General features: G+C 42.5%; 2 protein-coding genes across 10 annotated transcripts; one reads left to right on the top strand and one right to left on the bottom strand.

The window, feature by feature from the left end:
* Positions 1–2,784: 2,784 nt before the first annotated feature.
* Positions 2,785–10,199, bottom strand: LOC110538363 (galectin-2). Of its 6 annotated transcripts, none has more exons than XM_036938452.1 (6): positions 10,027–10,199; positions 9,718–9,813; positions 4,515–4,586; positions 4,029–4,108; positions 3,414–3,609; positions 2,785–3,204 (listed from the first exon to the last, which is right to left on the bottom strand). In XM_036938452.1, the coding sequence occupies exons 3-6, from the start codon at positions 4,527–4,529 to the stop codon at positions 3,058–3,060; spliced, it is 438 nt and encodes a 145-aa protein (XP_036794347.1). In that variant the 5' UTR covers positions 4,530–4,586; positions 9,718–9,813; positions 10,027–10,199; the 3' UTR covers positions 2,785–3,057. The 6 variants fall into 6 exon arrangements, with proteins under 6 accessions (XP_036794347.1, XP_021480808.1, XP_036794345.1 ...); XM_021625133.2 differs by having other exon boundaries at positions 4,515–4,554; XM_036938450.1 differs by having other exon boundaries at positions 4,515–4,614; positions 10,027–10,197.
* LOC110538362 (PRKCA-binding protein) lies at positions 5,935–18,903 on the top strand. 4 transcript variants are annotated; one of them, XM_021625130.2, is made up of 13 exons: positions 5,935–6,125; positions 6,786–6,851; positions 9,399–9,510; positions 9,738–9,866; positions 10,872–10,938; positions 11,587–11,676; positions 15,331–15,384; positions 15,477–15,539; positions 15,741–15,874; positions 16,074–16,166; positions 16,294–16,344; positions 16,476–16,620; positions 17,172–18,903. In XM_021625130.2, exons 2-13 carry the CDS (start codon positions 6,811–6,813, stop codon positions 17,429–17,431), a joined length of 1,239 nt encoding a protein of 412 aa, XP_021480805.2. In that variant the 5' UTR covers positions 5,935–6,125; positions 6,786–6,810; the 3' UTR covers positions 17,432–18,903. The 4 variants fall into 4 exon arrangements, with proteins under 4 accessions (XP_021480805.2, XP_021480806.2, XP_036794344.1 ...); XM_021625131.2 differs by having other exon boundaries at positions 5,936–6,125; positions 6,782–6,851; XM_036938449.1 differs by lacking the exon at positions 5,935–6,125 and adding an exon at positions 6,389–6,548.
* The last annotated feature ends 1,962 nt before the right edge of the window (positions 18,904–20,865 follow it).

The following is a 20,865-nucleotide window of genomic DNA, read 5'->3' as shown; positions in this document are numbered from 1 at the left end:
ATTTGGGGATAGTTAAAAGGACAGTGCCAGAGGACCTGAGGGACCTACTGGGTACATAACTTAAAAACATGTCTGACATGTATTGGGGTGAACAATCGTGGATTGATTTAAAAATCGAGAGAAGAATCTTAAAATTAATTGTAAAACTCACAGTGGAGAGACCTTTAAACCGGTGTAATGTGTGCTCTCTGTCTGGTCTTGGTCAGTACCCGTGCTGCAGCATTCTGTATGTTTTGCAGTTGACCAATGGCTTTCTTGGGTAGACCAGACAGGAGAGCATTACAGTAGTCAAGCCTACTTGTAATAAAAACATGGATGAGTCTCTCTGTGTCAGCCTGAGAGAGAAACGGCCGTACCTTGGCAATGTTCCTCGGGTGGTAAAAAGCTCTTTTGGTCACATTCCTAATGTGTGATTCAAAATGTAGTCCAGAATCGAAAATAACACCAAGATTTTTTACCTGGTGTTTTATCTTTATTGCCTGGGAATTCAAATGTGCGGCTAGATCCTCTCTCTGTGCTTTGGCTCCAACAATAAATACCTTGGTCTTTAACTGAAGGAAGTTATGAGCCAACCAAGTATTTAAATCACTAATACAGTCTAATAATTTATCCATGGAGCTAAAAATCCTCTGTTGACACAGAAATGTAAGGTTGTGTATCATCTGCGTAGTAGTGAAAATCAATGCTGTGCTTTCTGATAACACTGCCAAGGGGTAACATATATAAACTGAACAGTACCGGACCCAAACTTGTGGAACGCCACGTGATATGTATTTTCTCTGAGTTATGTTCACCAAGGGTCACAAAAAACTATTGACCGGTTAAATAGGTATAAAACCAATTTAGAACCGGAGAGGCCAACCCACCTCTCCAGTCTGTCCAGAAGGACTTCATGGTCAACAGCATCAAATGCAGCACTTAAATCTAAGAGTACAAGGACAGAAAGCTGTTTGGCATCTGTGTTGTCTCTATAATAATTTACTGCCTTAACTAAGTCTCTGTGCTGGGCACAATAACCACATTGGATTTTTTTTATTTTTAAATACAGTTGGAACTTAAATAATTTAGCTGTTTGAACACCAATTTCTCCAGAATTCTGCGTAAGAATGGAAGGTTGGAGATTAAAAAATGACTAAAAAGCTGAAGTATCTAGATGATCTTTCTTCAGAAGGGCTTTCACCATAGCAGTTTTTAGTGCACACCAATATCCCGTTATTATTCTGGATACTTAACTATTCTGTTTTTGAGTTGAGGCATATGAACATCATATCCTGTTTCCAATAACCCAAAAAGCTTGTATCCCGTTTATGAGAAACCTGGATAAAATGCCTGGGATATGATCATCTTAGACGGAATACTGTGGCATGTAAACATCTTATCCCGTTTACTGTTATTTTTCACAGTCTGTGCAGGCTCAGTTTCACATTACATGGGTGTTGTGTGATGTTTTCATCTGATTGTCAAACAAATCACTTCAAAAAGTAGGTTTGATCCACCATACTCAATTCATAATCATTTATTTTGCTGATAATCATACTGCACCGTATTGCCTACTGGCTTTTTTCACCCTTAATTTAGACAAGTTTCAATGACAATGACAGTTACGTGCAAGAAATAGCAACTCATGTCAAAGAAAGCATAAAGGAATTTGAATCTAGGATAAGAAAATATGCATTCAAAAAGGAATTTACGATTGATCTTTCACTTCATGTGTGTGAGCTTGCAGGAAGTAAGTTAGCAGATTCCCATAACAAATTCAGAAGCAACAATGATGCCCTTACTTACCTGGAGCAGAAGAGTACACAATACAACAACATTTCCAAGAGACACTGCAAAGGTTCCTCATCTGCAGCTGTGATTGGTGATTGAATTTGCAACACACTGAAATGATCTATTGTACAGGCGGTTTATGACCAGACGGCCATTGACTTGGCTGGAGAAACGCAATTAAGCCACCCACCATTCAGTGGAAACAGGCCTAACACAGAGAAACACATCCTGACATCACTGGCGGAGGAGAACTTTGACAAGTTCATGACCTACATTCACAACCCAAGGAAACACTTTGAGGAATTTATGAGAGAGAATGTAGAGAAATATATGCTCATAGAAAGGTCCAAAGTCCTTGCCTTGATTGAAGGGAACATAACAGCTACAGAGCAGCGTGTGAGCCATGCAGTGCATACAGCAACAAGACGGTCAAAAACAGAAATGGAGACAACAATATGTGGCTTAGAGAGCTTTCCAGGGCTCTAAAAGATGAGCTGAAATTAGCAGAAAATCTTTTCAGGGATTTCTGTGACATAACCGACTTTGACTTCCTCGAAGAAGAGGTAAGGGAAGGTCTTGCCAACAGAATCATGGAGATCAACAGAAGCCTCAGCAATGTGTCACTCCTGGGCATGAAGCAGTTCAGGGAGAGGCCAGGTGAGATTCTGATCAAACATTTTTGTGATTGCTGCTGGGTACGGTGTCCCTTCTGTAAAGCCATCTGCACAAACACCAAGTGGCATCCAAACCGAAGGATCACAATGTCCCTTTTCATCGCCCTAAACTAATCAATGGATGCCACTTCAAGGACACAGTATAATTTTGGATAGATTTTTGTACAACTTCAGTAACAAGTAATGGACGGTTTTACCCATTCCATCAGAATAAATATATTTTGAAAGAATACTGAAAAAATGGCCCAGGATTTGCTGATTGGAGCATCACACCAGACCTCTCTGAACTTCCATACTGGAAGTGGTTTGTTTGTCGATTTCAAGAAGATCTGGAAAGGTATTATGACCTAAAATTCCAGGGCAAATAGTTCCATAACCTCATCTTCATATTACCCTTGAGTTTAGTGTATGTGAGATTGTGAATATTATTGCAACAAATATACCATACTATGGGGAAAAAAAGATAAACAGTGATAGACTGTGGTCAACCCAGATACATATTTAATATGCCCAACAGTTCACTAATACATATATTAGAACAATGATTTGATGAGTGTCATTGCTCCTGTCCTCACCCATTGATCTAACTAAATCACCCCTCATATATTGGGGTCTAGTAGATTTTGAAAGAAGTAAGTTTGAGGTCTCCTTTGATACGAATGTAGGTAATGACATGTAGGCCTTCACGATTGGGGAACTGGATCTCCTGTCCATCAGGCATCTCCACTTCAAACATGTCGCCCGTCAGCTTCAGCACAATCTTGAGAGGGAGAAACCCCATTTGTTTACATCATTAGTGTTGTAGCACATTCACCCTTACACCCACATGGCCAATTGCAACGAACAAGCTGGACTAAGCATTAGCGCTAGTTTCCTTAAAACGATACTAGCGGGAGATTACATGGACATCAATTTTTATAGTCAGGACCAAACCCCCTCCCTCCATATTTTCAACCTCCATTTTCACACCTTGAATGTAGAACCCCTTTGGAGTGGATTGTGGATCTCTCTCTTCTCATCACCCCAGCAGCCGGCAATCTTTGAGTTGCACACGAGCACAGTACCATCAGTGTCATCATTGAAGCGTGGGTTAAAGTGCAGTGCCAGGTCATCTTCATCACAGCCCAGGTCGATCTGGAACCTGGATATGGGAAATCCAGAAACCCTAATACATGTCTGTCTAACATGAATTGATTTCACACATACAGTATACCAAAACAAAACCCTTCTCTGGTCCGTCCTCTCCTCTTTCGAGCAATAATTTGTGAAACTGGTCGTTTTATTTTTATGCAAAAGATTAATTTATGGGTCCCTCTGTGTGATATAAACACACAGAAAAACAGTTAAATGCAGCTCCCAAGTGGTGCAGACACTGCATCTCAGTGCAAGAGGCGTCACTGCAGTACCTGGTTCGAATCCAGGCTGCATCACATTCGGCTGTGATTGGGAGTTCCATAGGGCGGCTCACAATTGGCCCAGCATCGTCCAGGTTTGGCCGGGGTAGGCCGTCATTGTAAACAAGAATTTGTTCTTAACTGACTTGCCTAGTTAAATAAAATGAAAAATGAAAATGTTTAAATGTACCTCTCAGCCTCATCCATAATCCTCCCCTGTACTTTCAACTGGTCTCCAGCTCTCAGCTCCACATGCTTCAGCTCAAGTTCCTATGAAGAACCATATAAATAAATGGAGTGCTTTTGAACATAAGGTAAAAGTGATTTTGTATTTTAATATGACATGTTGGGTTATAAAATATTTAATGACTGACTTTTAATAATCATTGGAATCACAATGTACAGTGCATGCATATATTTATTTTTCAACAATTACCATGTTGTCAAAACATAATCAAGACTCAAGGGCCTGACCTTTTAAATTAATTCACTCAGCAACACATATCTGAGTGCAGTAAGCATGTAGGCCACTATGGCTGCGTTTACACAGGCAGCCCAATTCTGATCTTTTCCCACAAAAGATAAGATTTGGACTGCCTGTATAAACACAGCCTCTTCAGTAAGTAACTATGTGGAATAAAAGTATCAGCCATGCATGAAAGTTAATGAGACTTACCATTGGCATTGCCATGTTGTCACTGGTGGCGAAAGGGGCCCTGAATGTGGTTTGAGTTGCAAGACGGACGGACTGGGATCAGACAAGATAGCCTTATTTACTGAGATACAAAGTAAAATGTTAGTTGGAAGTTTGAACTATCCTTTTATGTGCGCAACCCTCCTCGCACAAGTCACTCACTGATTAGCATGATAATGAGGCATGATTAATGATGATTCAATAAATAAATCAAAATGATTCTCACTCACACCCTAATACTAGGTTATTAGAAGAAGCTTGGTGGCAGACTGGCAGTGAAGATAGTTGCCTACTAAACTGATGCTTTTACTCACATGGAAAAGCTTTATCTTTGATCAAAGTCAATCTGATCAGTAATCAACTGTGTAGTGCTGCACTGTATATTATTATCTGGGTGGTTTGAGCCCTGAATGCTAATTGGTTGACAGCCTCTAGTGGTGCTGTAATGAGTGTTTAAAGTAAATGACTGTCCAGTGAAAAATCTCACTTTTAAAAGCTCATGCTGTGTTAACTCATACCCAAATAATGTTATCAACTCATATTTTGTGTCCAAAGCATACATTTCAGAAGAAAACACACTTCAAACCCCACCTTAAAGTTGTATCTCAAACAGACCGTTAAAAAAAATGCTTGCTATTTCCTCATATAACGTGATGTCACGTTTTTGTCCCAGACGTCTCATTGGCTCATTGGCTGAGCTGGCTATTAAGTCGTTTACTTGTCATTAATATTTTTAATTACTGGTATACGCCCACAGCGTTCTGTTGTTTCAAACACAGAAAATATGCTTTTAAACATAATTTTAAAAATGAAGGAAATAACTATACAACTAATATTGTAATTAATTATAGGTCATATTTAATAGAAATCTGGAACCACTGGACAGTTAAAGTGCATGATATGCCCTTAACAAATACAACAGTGAATAGATTTTATGAATCAACAGTATATTCAGATATATGTGCTGTGAAAGTGTGACTACGTCCCTATCCTATCAACCTTTTAGTCTTTGAATGGTCTACCAAGTGCAAAAAATCACAAAAACGCTATAGAAAAACTTTTAGAAAAGGCATCAGGTAGAATAAGTAGATGAATCCACAAATACAATTTTATACATATCTTAAATTACAGCGTGTTCATGAATTTTATGATATAATATTGAAATCCAGTCCAAAACAGTATGGTCCTTGCTATCTGGAATTCTTGGGACCTCCCTACCCCATTGAAGTAGAAACGTTAAATGGTTAAGGTAAGGATTAAGGTTAGGTAAGGATTATGGTTAGGGTAGGGGTTAAGGTAAGGGTGGGACGTCCCAAGGGTTCAGGATAGCGCTGTTTTGCATGTTACTGTTTAATAAATAAAAATATCTTTGGGGAAAGAGGAAAAGGGAATCAGTGACAGTTTCCGCTAAATTCCCGGAAGTGACGAGAGCAAGTAAACAGAATCTTCTTTTTGACAGATGAATAACCCGTGAAGTGGTCCGAAGAAATACAAAAGAATCTAAAATAAAATGTACATTTAAAGAAACATTCCCCAGGGGCATGAGATAAACGTTTGTGTTAAGATAACAACGCGCGTCATCAACTGTCGGAGGTAAATAGCTGGCCAGTGGCCACCTTTCTTTTTTATCATGCTCATTTGCAATATACATACTGCTGACAGCTGCCAACATTGGGTAGCCTAGCTAGCATGTAGGCTAACCAGTATTTAGGGAAGTGGCTAGCTACGGTGCAGCGGTCCAAGGCACTGCATCGCTGTGCTAGAAGCGTCACTACAGACCCTGGTTCGATTCCAGGCTGTATCACAACCGGCCGTGATTGGGAGTCCAATAGGGTGGCGCGCAATGGGCCCAGCGTCGTTAGGGTTTGGCCGGGGTAGGCCGTCAGTGTAAATAAGAACTTTTTCTTAACTGACTTGCCTGGTTAAATAAAAGCCTAGCTAGGCTTGAACCAGGACCGACTAACTGTGCTTGTGGAGACGACGATCTCGTCATATTCGTCGTTTACTAAAGCCCAGGTACTATTACCGTTGGCTTTATCATTAACTGACCAGCTAATTCCAATTTCTTGCCAGCAAATAAAGGAAAGCTTTCTAGTTATTTTGTTGCCCACATATTCTGTTACACTTACTGTGTCAGCATTGGCAACCTTAACCCGTGATGGAATTTTGTGTGACATAACTAGTTAACTTATTTTTTTAATGTCTTGATAGACTAAGAAGAATGGCATTGATTAATGTTTTCCTCTTAGCCAGATTATACAGGATAAACAGTCCTGGAATGTTCACAGACATGGACTATGAGTTGGAGGAGGACAAACTGTAAGTAAATATGATTTGCATCCTTTTCAAAAAGTGAAAACACTGTTTTAGAAATGTTTGTTTGTGTGTGTGTGTGTGTATATATATATATACACACACACACACACACACTGCTCAAAAAATAAAGGGAACACTTAAACAACACAATGTAACTCCAAGTCAATCACACTTCTGTGAAATTCACTGTAAATTTCACATGCTGATGTGCAAATCGAATAGACAACAGGTGGAAATTATAGGCATTTAACAAGACACCCCCAATAAAGGAGTGGTTCTGCAGGTGGTAACCAGGCCACTTCTTAGTTCCTATGCTTCCTGTCACTTTTGAATGCTGGCGGTGCTTTCACTCTAGTGGTAGCATGAGACGGAGTCTACAACCCACACAAGTGGTTCAGGTAGTGCAGCTCATCCAGGATGGGACATCAATGCGAGCTGTGGCAAGAAGGTTTGCTGTGTCTGTCAGCGTAGTGTCCAGAGCATGGAGGCGCTACCAGGAGACAGGCCAGTACATTAGGAGACGTGGAGGAGGCCGTAGGTGGGCAACAACCCAGCAGCAGGACCGCTACCTCCGCCTTTGTGCAAGGAGGAGCAGGAGGAGCACTGCCAGAGCCCTGCAAAATTACCTCCAACAGGCCACAAATGTGCATGTGTCTGATCAAATGGTCAGAAACAGACTCCATGAGGGTGGTAGGGCCCGACGTCCACAGGTGGGGTTGTGCTTACAGCCCAACACCGTGCAGGACGTTTGGCATTTGCCAGAGAACACCAAGATTGGCAAATTCGCCACTGGCGCCCTGTGCTCTTCACAGATGAAAGCAGGTTCACACTGAGCACGTGACAGTCTGGAGACGCTGTGGAGAACGTTCTGCTGCCTGCAACATCCTCCAGCATGACCGGTTTGGCGGTGGGTCAGTCATGGTGTGGGGTGGAATTTCTTTGGGGGGCCGCACAGCCCTCCATGTGCTCGCCAGAGGTAGCCTGACTGCCATTAGGTACCGAGATGAGATCCTCAGACCCCTTGTGAGACCATATGCTGGTTCGGTTGGCCCTGGGTTCCTCCTAATGCAAGACGATGCTAGACCTCATGTGGCTGGAGTGTGGCAGCAGTTTCTGCAAGAGGAAGGCATTGATGCTATGGACTGGCCCGCCCGTTCTACCAGACCTGAATCCAATTGAGCACATCTGGGACATCATGCCTCGCTCCATCCACCAACCACAGACTGTCCAGGAGTTGGCTGATGCTTTAGTCCAGGTCTGGGAGGAGATCCCTCAGGAGACCATCCGCCACCTCATCAGGAGCATGCCCAGGTGTTGTAGGGAGGTCATACAGGCACGTGGAGGCCACACACACTACTGAGCCTCATTTTGACTTGTTTTAAGGACATTCCATGTCTGCAGCATTGAAGGTCCACAACAACAGTTGTCCCCATAATTCTTATATGGAAGAAGTTTGGAACCACCAAGACTCTTCCTAGAGCTGGCCGCCAGGCCAAACTGACCATGAACCCGACGGTCACGCTGACAGAGCTCCAGAGTTCCTCTGTGGAGATGGGAAAACCTTCCAGAAGGACAACTATCTCTGCAGCACTCCACCAATCAGGCATTTATGCTAGAGTGGCTTGACTGAAGCCATTCCTCCAGTAAAAGGCACAAAACGGTCCACTTGGAGTTTGCCAAAAGGCACCTAAAGGAATCTGATCATGAGAAACAAGATTCTCTAGTCTGATGAAACCAAGATTGAACTCTTTGGCCTGAATGCCTAGCATCACATCTGGGGGGAACCAGGCACCGCTCATTACCTGGCCAGTACCATCCCTACGGTGAAGCATGGTGGTGGCAGCATCATGGTTTGGGGATGTTTTTCAGTAGCAGGGACTCGGAGACTAGTCAGGATCAAGGGAAAGATGAACGACGCAAAGTACAGAGGGATCATTGATGAAAACCTGCTCCAGAGCGCTCAGGACCTCAGACTCGGGCGAAGGTTCACCTTGACAACAATGACCCAAACCACACAGCCAAGAGAATGCAGGAGTGGCTTCGGGACAAGTCTCTGAATGTCCTTGAGTGGCCCAGCCAGAGCCCGGACTTGAACCTGATCAAACATCTCTTGAGAGACCTGAAAATATTGGGAGAAACTCCCCAAATACAGGTGTGCCAAACTTGTAGCATCATACCCAAGAAGACTTGAGGCTGTAATCGCTGCCAAAGGTGCTTCATCAAAGTACTGAGTAAAGGGTCTGAATACTTATGTAAATGTAAAATTTCCGGGGGGGGGGGGTATTATGCATTTGCCAAAATTTCTAATAACCTGTTTTTGTTTTGCCATTATGGGGGTATTGTGTGTAGATTGATGAAGGAAATAAAACATTTAATACATTTTAGAATAAGGCTGTAACGTACCAAAATGTGGAAAAAGTGAAGGGGTCTGAATACTTTACAAATGCACTGTACATCTAATCTAATTGTCTTTGACAACGCTTGCTTTCCCAAATCATATTGTAGACACTAGACAATGTATTAACAAGATCTCCAATTATTCTTCAACAGGGGGATCCCTACAGTCCCTGGGACTATATCCCTGAAGAAGGATGCTCAGAACCTGATAGGGATCAGCATCGGGGGTGGGGCGCAGTACTGTCCCTGTCTCTACATTGTACAGGTATTATGTACCTCTATACTGTACCTCAGTCTTTAGAGCAGTAATGTTTGGTTCAGTAGCTATGTATCCAGAGTGTTAACTAAATCAGGAACATTCGATTATAGATGCATTGCATAAACCATTATCTTGAACTTTCTTAAAGCAGTTTGTTTTAAGGCTCTGTGCTCTTATGGCTTGGTTTTTGTCATTATTGGATATATTCTTTACCTGTAACTGGGATCTCTCAGGTCTTTGACAACACCCCTGCTGCTCTGGAGGGGACTCTGGCGGCTGGCGATGAGATCACAGGAGTGAACGGCAAACCTGTGAAGGGCAAGACAAAGGTGGAGGTGGCAAAGATGATTCAGGCTGTCCAGGTACATTAAGAGGGCTTGGAATCAGCTTTTCAATCAATTTTTGTTTGATACTGCAAAAGACTACAAACCAGTTAGTGTATTTCCTATAGTTATTTTTTTGTTAGCCACACAACCCAAACCTTGTACCAACACTGACAAAACTAACAAGACTAACACTTACCAGTAGATAAAAATAGAAAGTCCAAAGCCACAGTATTTAATTCTGGATTCTGTGTTTTTTAGCAGTAAATTACCAGTCAGTCTGAAAAGGACTGCGGTCACTATTGGATGTTAAATAATAGGGACACCTCCGATCGCTCAGCGGAGTTAGTGAGAACAGGACAATAGCCAGGAGTTTGGACCCTCACGTCACCAGTGTGGAGTGGCAATGTTGTTTTTAAATCCATTGTGACGACACAGGAAGCTATGCGAGTTCAATGACTACCCCACCATGGTCTGTGCTCAGGATTAGAGAGATGGGGAGAGATGCTCCACTGTCTGTATAAAGGATTAGTATGTGCCATTGTAGCCCTTAGGCTTCGCTGACTCTTTCATTTTTTTTGCATGCTATGCCCACTGAGTTGAAATTGTCACAGTGGTATTTATTGATATTACTTGCAAATGTTGTGCAGTTTTATCAGAGAATCTGTCATTCTTATGTTTCTACACTTGCAGAAGCACCTTTGTTTAGCTTAAAGACTGCTATATTGTGCAGTCTTGTCCTTCATGATTTTCAGTTGAAATTAGTTGCAGACACACTTTGTACACATGGATTGTTTGGCAATACCTTGTTGACTATAACCTGCATGTAACGCGAATCCCCAGATTAACCAGGGGAGAAAGCCAATGTTAGGTAGATCTAGCAATACTGTATTGCCTGGGGAACTCCATAGGCTATATATTTTAGTTTGAGTAATATGATCCCTGGGGGAAGTGTCTGTGGATTTGCATCATGGTTTTTATTATACTGAGGTGGGGTTTGAGTGACTGTCTTATCTCTTCCATTCATTCCTCTTGTCTTTGCAGGGAGAAGCAACAATCCACTACAACAAGCTGCAGGCTGACCCCAAACAGGGGAAGTCGCTGGACATAGGTAACAGTTGCAGAATACATCTCTAAAATATACAGGTAATTGACTAAATAAAGGAAACACCAACATAGTGTCTTAATAGGACGTTGGGCCGTCACAAGCCGCTAGAGCAGATTGAATTCTCCTTGGCATAGATTCTACAAGTGTCTGGAACTCTACTGGAGGGATGTGACACCATTCTTCCACAAGAAATTCCATAATTTGTTGTTTTGTTGATGGTGGTGGAAAAGGCTGTCTCAGGCGCCGCTCCAGAATCTGTTCTGGGGTTGAGATCGGGTGACTGGCAGGGCCGTGGCATATCATGAAACATCAACAAATTGAGCAGTCTTTTTCACTGAAGCTCTTGTCAAACTTGCCCCAACAATCATCCCTCTTGCAAAGTCACTAAGATCTTTTCTAGCGATGGTAGCCAAAATATTGGGGAACTGGGCCTGCCCAGCATTTTTATACATGACCCTGCATATGACGGAATATTAATTCCACAACTGTGTGGAAGCACCTGCTTTCAATATACAGTACATTGTATCCCACATTTACTCAAGTGTTTCCTTTATTTTGGCAGTTTCCTATATATGGGTAGAGTACCATTCTTACCCACCAGACCGACAGATGCTACCATCATAGTATGTTTCTACATCTGGTGTGTTTTAGTGCTGAAGAAGGTGAAGCACCGCCTGGTGGAGAACATGAGCTCTGGTACAGCCGACGCTCTGGGGCTCAGCAGAGCCATACTCTGCAATGGTGAGACTGGGACAAAACACACTGTCCATCCGTCTGGCCATGTTATACATTTCTATTATTTCTGACTTTACTTTCCTCATTGCATACACTTGAAGCCAATTACAGTCAATTGAAGCCAATTTAGTTGACATCAAATCAAATCAAATGTATTTATATAGCCTATCGTACATCAGCTGATATCTCAAAGTGCTGTACAGAAACCCAGCCTAAAACCCCAAACAGCAAGCAATGCAGGTATAGAAGCACGGTGGCTAGGAAAAACTCGCTAGAAAGGCCAAAACCTAGGAAGAAACCTAGAGAGGAACCAGGCTATGTGGGGTGTCCTCTTCTGGCTGTGCCGGGTGGAGATTATAACAGAACATGGCCAAGATGTTCAAATGTTCATAAATGACCAGCATGGTCGAATAATAATAATAATAAGGCAGAACAGTTGAAACTGGAGCAGCAGCATGGCCAGGTGGACTGGGGACAGCAAGGAGTCATCATGTCAGGTAGTCCTGGGGCATGGTCCTAGGGCTCAGGTCCTCCGAGAGAGAGAGAGAAGGAGAGAATTAGAGAACGCACACTTAGATTCACACAGGACACCGAATAGGAATTTTTTATTTATTTTTTTTATTTCACCTTTATTTAACCAGGTAGGTGTCTAGCAGTGATCGCTGAGATCTTGGTTGAAAACAGCAGAGGTGTATTTAGAGGGCAAGTTGGTTAGGATGATATCTATGAGGGTGCCCGTGTTTAATGCTTTGGGGAGGTACCTGGTAGGTTCATTGATAATTTGTGTGAGATTGAGGGCATCAAGTTTAGATTGTAGGATGGCTGGGGTGTTAAGCATGTTCCAGTTTAGGTCGCCTAGCAGCACAAGCTCTGAAGAAAGATGGGGGGCAATCAGTTCACATATGGTGTCCAGAGCACAGCTGGGGGCAGAGGGTGGTCTATAGCAGGCGGCAACGGTGAGAGACTTGTTTTTAGAGAGGTGGATTTTTAAAAGTAGAAGTTCAAATTGTTTGGGTACAGACCTGGATAGTAGGACAGAACTCTGCAGGCTATCTTTGCAGTAGATTGCAACACTGCCCCCTTTGGCAGTTCTATCTTGTCTGAAAATGTTGTAGTTTGGAATTAAAATGTCTGAATTTTTGGTGGTCTTCCTAAGCCAGGATTCAGACACAGCTAGAACATCCGGGGTGGCAGAGTGTGCTAAAGCAGTGAATAGAACAAACTTAGGGAGGAGGCTTCTAATGTTAACATGCATGAAACCAAGGCTATTACGGTTACAGAAGTCGTCAAAAGAGAGCGCCTGGGGAATAGGAGTGGAGCTAGGCACTGCAGGGCCTGGATTCACCTCTACATCGCCAGATGAACAGAGTAGGAGTAGAATAAGGGTGCGGCTAAAAGCAATAAGAATTGGTCGTTTAGAACGTCTGGAACAGAGAGTAAAAGGAGGTTTCTGGGGTCGATAAAATAGCATCAAGGTATAATGTACAGACAAAGGTAAGGTAGGATGTGAATACAGTGGAGGTAAACCTAGGTATTGAGTGATGAAGAGAGAGATATTGTCTCTAGAAACATCATTGAAACCAGGAGATGTCATTGCATGTGTGGGTGGTGGAACTAATAGGTTGGATAAGGTATAATGAGCAGGACTAGAGTCTCTACAGTGAAATAAGCCAATAAACACTAACCAGAACAGCAATGGACAAGGCATATTGACATTAAGGAGAGGCATGCTCAGTCGAGTGATCAAAAGGGTCCAGTGAGTGGAGAGGTTGGTTGGGGGTCACGGCGATTTAGACAGCTAAATCGGTAGCAAGCTAGCATAGGAGCAAGCTAGCATAGGATGGAGGTCTGTTATTAGCCAACTCTTGCGTTCTGTCAGTAGATTAGTGGGAATAAGGAATAAGTACTCCAGATATAACAAACTGACCCTAGCCCCCCCGACACATAAACTACTGCAACATAAATACTGGAGGCTGAGACAGGAGGGGTCAGGAGACACTGTGGCCCCATCCGAGGACACCCCCGGACAGGGCCAAACAGGAAGGATATAACCCCACCCACTTTGCCAAAGCACAGCCTCCACACCACTAGAGGGATATCTTCAACCACCAACTTACCATCCTGAGACAAGGCTGAGTATAGCCACGGCACAACCCAAGGGGGGGAGGGGGGGGGCAACCCAGACAGGATGACCACATCAGTGAATCAACCCACTCAGGTGACGCACCCCCTCCAGGGACGGCATGAGAGAGCCCCAGTAAGCCAGTGACTCAGCCCCTGTAATAGGGCTAGAGGCAGAGAATCCCAGTGGAAAGAGGGGAACCGGCCAGGCAGAGACAGCAAGGGCGGTTCGTTGCTCCAGAGCCTTTCCGTTCACCTTCCCACTCCTGGGCCAGACTACACTCAATCATATGACCCACTGAAGAGATGAGTCTTCAGTAAAGACTTAAAGGTTGAGACCGAGTTTGCGTCTCTGACATGGGTAGGCAGACCGTTCCATAAAAATGGAGCTCTATAGGAGAAAGCCCTGCCTCCAGCTGTTTGCTTAGAAATTCTAGGGACAATTAGGAGGCCTGCGTCTTGTGACCGTAGCGTACGTGTAGGTATGTACGGCAGGACCAAATCAGAGAGATAGGTAGGAGCAAGCCCATGTAATGCTTTGTAGGTTAGCAGTAAAACCTTGAAATCAGCCCTTGCTTTGACAGGAAGCCAGTGTAGAGAGGCTAGCACTGGAGTAATATGATCAAATTTTTTGGTTCTAGTCAGGATTCTAGCAGCCGTATTTAGCACTAACTGAAGTTTATTTAGTGCTTTATCCGGGTAGCCGGAAAGTAGAGCATTGCAGTAGTCTAACCTAGAAGTGACAAAAGCATGGATTAATTTTTCTGCATCATTTTTGGACAGAAAGTTTCTGATTTTTGCAATGTTACGTAGATAGAAAAAAGCTGTCCTTGAAACGGTCTTGATATGTTCTTCAAAAGAGAGATCAGGGTCCAGAGTAACGCTGAGGTCCTTCACAGTTTTATTTGAGACGACTGTACAACCATCAAGATTAATTGTCAGATTCAACAGAAGATCTCTTTGTTTCTTGGGACCTAGAACAAGCATCTCTGTTTTGTCCGAGTTTAAAAGTAGAAAGTTTGCAGCCATCCACTTCCTTATGTCTGAAACACATGCTTCTAGCGAGGGCAATTTTGGGGCTTCACCATGTTTCATTGAAATGTACAGCTGTGTGTCATCCGCATAGCAGTGAAAGTTAACATTATGTTTTCGAATAACATCACCCTTAAGATACTGGCCCTGTCCGAATAACTGTACTAGCGTACTACATACTTAAACTATATACTAATTTTGGCATTTGATCTCGTAGTATTCACTTGCCTTTTCTGACTCGCGTGTTTAACAAAAGCTGAAAATCAGATAAATTGATGCGCAGTACCAAAATGAACGAATGGCAGGAGTCAACGCAATCACGTATTAGATGACTCATTCGGAGTACTATTTAAAATATGTCAACTTTTTTCAGATACTATCTAGTATTCGGACACGGCCACTGCATAAGCTCTGTGCAATCTCATGATGACTGATATCATCTGGACCGGAGAGGGGCACTATGCTACTACTGTAAGTGTCCTCATACTAGGCCCTTTTTGTTTTCAGATGGTCTGGTGAAGAGACTGGAGGAGTTGGAGAAAACAGCAGAGCTGTACAAAGGTATTTTTTAAATGATTAATGTTATTATGTGTGACATTCTCCATACGTTCTCCCCTCTTCTTGCACCACTGTCCTTGTTTGTCTCTTTACAGGCCTGATGGAGCACACGAAAAGACTGCTCAGAGCCTTCTTTGAACTCTCTCAGACACACAGAGGTGAGTTGCCACACCTTGAAACTACACAAACATTATGTTAAACTACAGATCTAGACACAATATAACCATGTACTATGATCATACTCAAGCTCCCTCACACTGAAAGCGAACAGGTTTGTATTTACAGTAATGTGTTGCATGCCATGAGACTGGATGATGTTTGATTGTTCCACTCTCTCCCTCTGCCTGGACGCCCCTCAGCGTTTGGGGATGTGTTCTCTGTGATCGGGGTACGGGAGCCTCAGGCTGCAGCCAGTGAGGCCTTTGTGAAGTTTGCTGAGGCCCATCGCAACATGGAGAAGTACGGTATCCAGCTGCTAAAGACCATCAAGCCTGTGAGTAGTAGAAGAAATTAACAAACAGTCAAATCAATACACAAACCATTAACAGGATTCATATGCCAACACCCAACAAGCTTGCATTCACTCCTGCATATACCTAGATTAGATAACTTCCATCCCCACACATCCATATATATATATATATATTGGGAATCAATTAATCATGTTCCTCTTTCTGTCTCCTGTTTTGTAGATGCTCCATGACCTGAACACCTACCTTCATAAGGCTATACCAGACACCAAGCTCACCATCCGCAAATACCTGGATGTCAAATTTGAGTACTTGGTGAGAGCAGACCCCTTATTCAAAATGTCAACATTGATCAACTAAAAACTGGGCCTAAACTGTACCAACGCGTTTATTTCTAATGTGTTAGTCATTGGCTTAAAGGTTAATCCATTTTGTGTTCCAGTCTTACTGTCTGAAAGTGAAGGAGATGGACGATGAAGAGTACAGCTGCATTGTGAGTACCTTACCTTACTTCCTATGCCTGTAGTCCACACAGAAACATTGATATATCAATGAGTAACAAAGTGGATCTCTATAAGCGTGTTTGTGATTTAGTTTTTCTTATATACCTGTGTGCTGCCTTAGGCGATGGGAGAGCCTATGTATCGCGTCGGCACCGGGAACTACGAGTACCGGCTTGTGCTGCGGTGTCGACAGGAGGCCCGTGCTCGGTTTGCCAAGATGAGAAAGGATGTGCTGGAGAAGATTGAGCTACTGGACCAGAAACATGGTTTGTTCTCTCTGTTTGTCTACCTAGGAGAATCATCCTCTCCATTAATGCTCTGTCCAGCTATCTGTAATAAGTGGACAGAGTATCTCTCCAAACAGTATCTCTCTGTTTGCCCATTACTAATGGATATAAAAGCCTTTCCACAGGGCAAAAACTGGGTAAAGCAATGTTGTTTCCACGTGGAAAACTGATTGGATTTGCAAAATCATCAACGCAAGGGAATTAAAATAAAAATTCACCCAACTTTATAATAATTATTTTAGATTGTTGAATTCAAGTTAGTTGAAACCTCAATCAAATGTAAATCAAAACTAGACGTTAAACTGACATCTGTGCCCAGCGGGTAAATCTTATCCAATGTATGATCAGTCCCTCTCTCCCTGCTTCACGATATACTAATGTATCAGGCTGAGCGTTTCTCGGCACAGATGGCCTACTAATTGTAAACAACTCTTTCTTTGACCTCTGCACTGCTAGGAAACACCAGATCTGTCTAAAGTATGGTATAAAGGTAGGGTGCGTGTTAACATCTTTCTCCCTTCCTGCTTCAGTCCAGGACATCGTGTTCCAGCTGCAGCGTTTTGTGTCAGGCATGTCGCGCTACTACGACGAGTGCTACGCCGTGCTGAAGGATGCTGATGTTTTCCCCATCGAGGTGGACCTCTCCCGCACAATGATCAACTACGGCAGCCAGTCACGCTCCTTCACAGAAGAAGAGGAAGAGGAAGGGGGGGGAGGAAGTGAAGAACAGGATGGGGGTGCTGGCAAGCAGGCTGAGAACGGTGCTGAAAAACTGATTGATGATTATTGAGAGTTAATATGATTGTTTTCTGGAGCAAAATTCCACCTACGTCTATCAACTGCCACTCTGCATTTATTTAGCAATGATTAGTTAAATATGTGGAAATGGTAAGCAAAGTCATCACAATGGAAAATACTACTGTAAATTGCTGCTATTCAACTGTACTGGAACTAACTATTGCAACCTACTGTAACCAATACCATTTCCACAACTGACAGCCATCACTGTAACTAACTTTTTGGGGCTTGAATTGATTCAACAGGTTTTTTCTGGGTCAGTTTATTCTGCAAGTTTATTTCTAGTTCCTACCAAACACGCATATCATCGTGTTCCAGCTGCAGCGTTTTGTGTCAGGCATGATATTTCCTTAAAAAAATGTTATATCGTTGCTAAATGAGTGCAGCATAGTATGTTACAGAATGATTGGGCAAATATTATTTTTATCTACAGGTTTTAAGAGGTGCTGATGCTTCAGTTTAGGAGTGTTTATATGTTTGGGGTGCCTTCAGTCTCATTTGAATCATATGTGAACAGACGAGTCTATTCTCAACAAGTGGCCAGTCCTGTCTTGATGAGATGACAGTGGTCAAAATGATGTAGTCATTTGGGGCGAGCACATGACTAAGAGTGATCATTAACCAGGACTGGCCACAGACCAAAATAGGACTCATTTTCCATTGACACAAGCCCTGATGTTACAAGTTTAACAGTCCCACTCAATATTTTGCATTGTATCTGCACTAAACCACATGACATTTTAATGGGGTAGCTGAACATAGTGAGGTACAAATCACTTGTAAAGGATGAGTGTGCAAGGGCAAGGTTCAGCCCAAACCGCATTTTAAACTAGATGAAGGAACCTCGGTCAAATTAAATGTTATAATTCCAGTGTGTTTTTTGTTACTTGACATTTTCTGTCATTGTTAAGGATTTCTCTGCCTCGCTGCTGCACCCAATGCTAGATTCTCAGCCCCACTACAGTTTAATAATCATAAAACAAGTGCAGTAGAGGGCTGTGTTCTTTCAAATTGGAATGTATTTAATCAAAGGGACCTTTGTTGTCTTTATGTTTTGATTTGTCAACTACTGAACTGTATTGATTTTGTGCTGAAGCTTTAATCTGGTTACATTGCTACTCTCGCTCAGTTCCACAAACAAAGTGAACCTTGAACGTTATACCAATTTGATATTTTTGTGTAAATTGTTTTTATTTTGCTCTATGCTTCATGTATTATTCAAATACAGTATGTATTCATTGTGAAAACCATGGACTCATAAAGGATTTACAATATTAAGAATATATCAGAATTTACATTGCTGGAGCTTCCAGAATGTCTTATTTTATGAAGATATTGAATATTTGTATTTCTTATGGGTGTTTTAATCTTGTGTTGAGCTCTTCTGTCTTTGTTTGTTACATGTTGTGTGGCAGAAGGATACATTCATTATTCTGATTGAATTAAAGTTTCTGCAAAAAAAGATTTGGTAACCATTCTGTGTGTAAAGATAAAAAATATAACTGGATTGTTTGGATCACATGTTTACATGTGACCTTCTTCGCACGCTTTGAGGATAACACAGAGCCCCCGACGCAGCCCGCTACCAAGGACTGTGTGCTCTCCTTCTCCGTGGCCGACGTGAGTAAAACATTTACAGTGGCTTGCGAAAGTATTCACCCCCTTGGCATTTATCCTATTTTGTTGCCTTACAACCTGGTATTAAAATAGATTTTTGGGGAGTTTATCATTTGATTTACACAACATCTGCACGCACCACTCCTTTGAAGATGCTAAATATTTTTTCTTGTGAAACAAAATAAATACGTTCTTTTTTTAAACTGAAAACTTTTCACCCTCCCCAAAGTCAACACTTTGTAGAGCCACCTTTTGCAGCAATTACAGCTGTAAGTCTCTTGAGGTATGTCTCTATAAGCTTGGCACATCTAGCCACTAGGATTTTTGCCCATTCTTCAAGGCAAACTGTTGCAGTTCCTTCAAGGTGGATGGGTTCCGCTGGTGTACAGCAATCTAAGTCATAACACAGATACTCAATTGGATTGAGGTCTGGGCTTTGACTAGGCCATTCCAAGACATTTAAATGTTTCCCGTTAAGCCACTCGAGTGTTGCTTTAACAGTATGCTTAGGGTCATTGTCCTGCTGGAAGGTGAACTTATGTCCCAGTCTCAAATCTCTGAAAGACTGAAACATGTTTCCCTCAAGAATTTCCCTGTATTTAGCGCCATCCATTATTCTTTTAATTCTGACCAGTTTGCCAGTCCCTGCTGATGAAAAACATCCCCACAGCATGATGCTGCCACCACCATGCTTCACTGTGGGGATGGTATTCTCAGGGTGATGAGAGGTGTTGGGTTTGCGTCAGACAGCGTTTTTCTTGATGGCCAAAAAGCTCAATTTTAGTCTCATCTGACCAGAGTACCTACTTCCATATGTTTGGAGAGTCTTCCACATGCCTTTTGGCGAACACCAAACGTGGTTGCTTATTTTTTACTTTAAGCATTGGCTTTTTTCTGGCCACTCTTCCATAAAGCCCAGCTCTGTGGAGTGTGCTGCTTAAAGTCGTCCTATGGACAGATACTCCAATCTCCGCTGTGGAGCTTTACAGCTCCTTCAGGGTTATCTTTGGTCTCATTGTTGCCTTTCTGATAAATGCCCTCCTTGCCTGGTCCATGAGTTTTGGTGGGCGGCCCTCTCTTGGCAGGTTTGTTGTGACGCCATATTCTTTCCATTTTTGAATAATGGATTTAATGATGCTCCGTGGAATGTTCAAAGTTTCAGATATTTTTTTATAATCCAACCCTGATCTGTACTTCTCCACAACTTTTTCCCTGACCTGTTTGGAGAGCTCCTTGGTCTTCATTGTGCCCCTTGCTTAGTGGTGTTGCAGACTCTGGGGTCTTTCAGAACAGGTGTATAGATACTGAGATCATGTGACAGATCATGTGACACTTAGATTGCAAACAGGTGGACTTTATTTAACTAATTATGTAACTTATGAAGATAATTGGTTGCACCAGATCTTATTTAGGGGCTTCATAGCAAAGGGGGTGAAAACATCTGCACGCACCACTTTTCTGTTTTTTTTTCTTTTTTTTTTAAACAAGTAAAAAAAAAAAATTCTCTTCACCAATTTGGACTGTTTTGTGTATGTCCATTACATGAAATCCAAATAAAAATCTATTTAAATTACAAATTGTAATGAAACAAAATAGGGAAAACGCCAAGGGGGATTAATACTTTTGCAAGGCACTGTAAAAGTGTTAACCCTCGCAGGGCTGCCGGCTCAGACGTCATCCCTAATCGTGCCCTCAGAGCATGCGCAGACCAGCTGGCTGGTGTGTTCACGGGCATAGTCAATCTTCCTATCCCAGTCTGCTGTCCCCACAGGCTTCAAGATGCCCACCATTGTTCCTGTACCCAAGAAA

This window comes from Oncorhynchus mykiss, chromosome 12 (genome assembly GCF_013265735.2).
Source record: "Oncorhynchus mykiss isolate Arlee chromosome 12, USDA_OmykA_1.1, whole genome shotgun sequence".
Taxonomy (NCBI): Eukaryota; Metazoa; Chordata; class Actinopteri; order Salmoniformes; family Salmonidae; genus Oncorhynchus; species Oncorhynchus mykiss.
The sequence above is the reverse complement of the archived record's forward strand: the minus strand, read 5'-3'. Positions and strand labels throughout refer to the sequence as shown.

Coding starts and splice junctions, on each gene's coding strand:
- LOC110538362 (XM_021625130.2), top strand. CDS start 6,811: ATGTTCACAGACATGGACTATGAGTTGGAGGAGGACAAACT. Junction 10,939..11,586: donor GGGGAAGTCGCTGGACATAG/GTAACAGTTGCA, acceptor GGTGTGTTTTAG/TGCTGAAGAAGGTGAAGCAC. Junction 11,677..15,330: donor CAGAGCCATACTCTGCAATG/GTGAGACTGGGA, acceptor TTTTGTTTTCAG/ATGGTCTGGTGAAGAGACTG.
- LOC110538363 (XM_036938452.1), bottom strand. Junction 3,610..4,028: donor ATTATGGATGAGGCTGAGAG/GTACATTTAAAC, acceptor GACATGTATTAG/GGTTTCTGGATTTCCCATAT. Junction 3,205..3,413: donor AAAGGGGTTCTACATTCAAG/GTGTGAAAATGG, acceptor CTCCCTCTCAAG/ATTGTGCTGAAGCTGACGGG.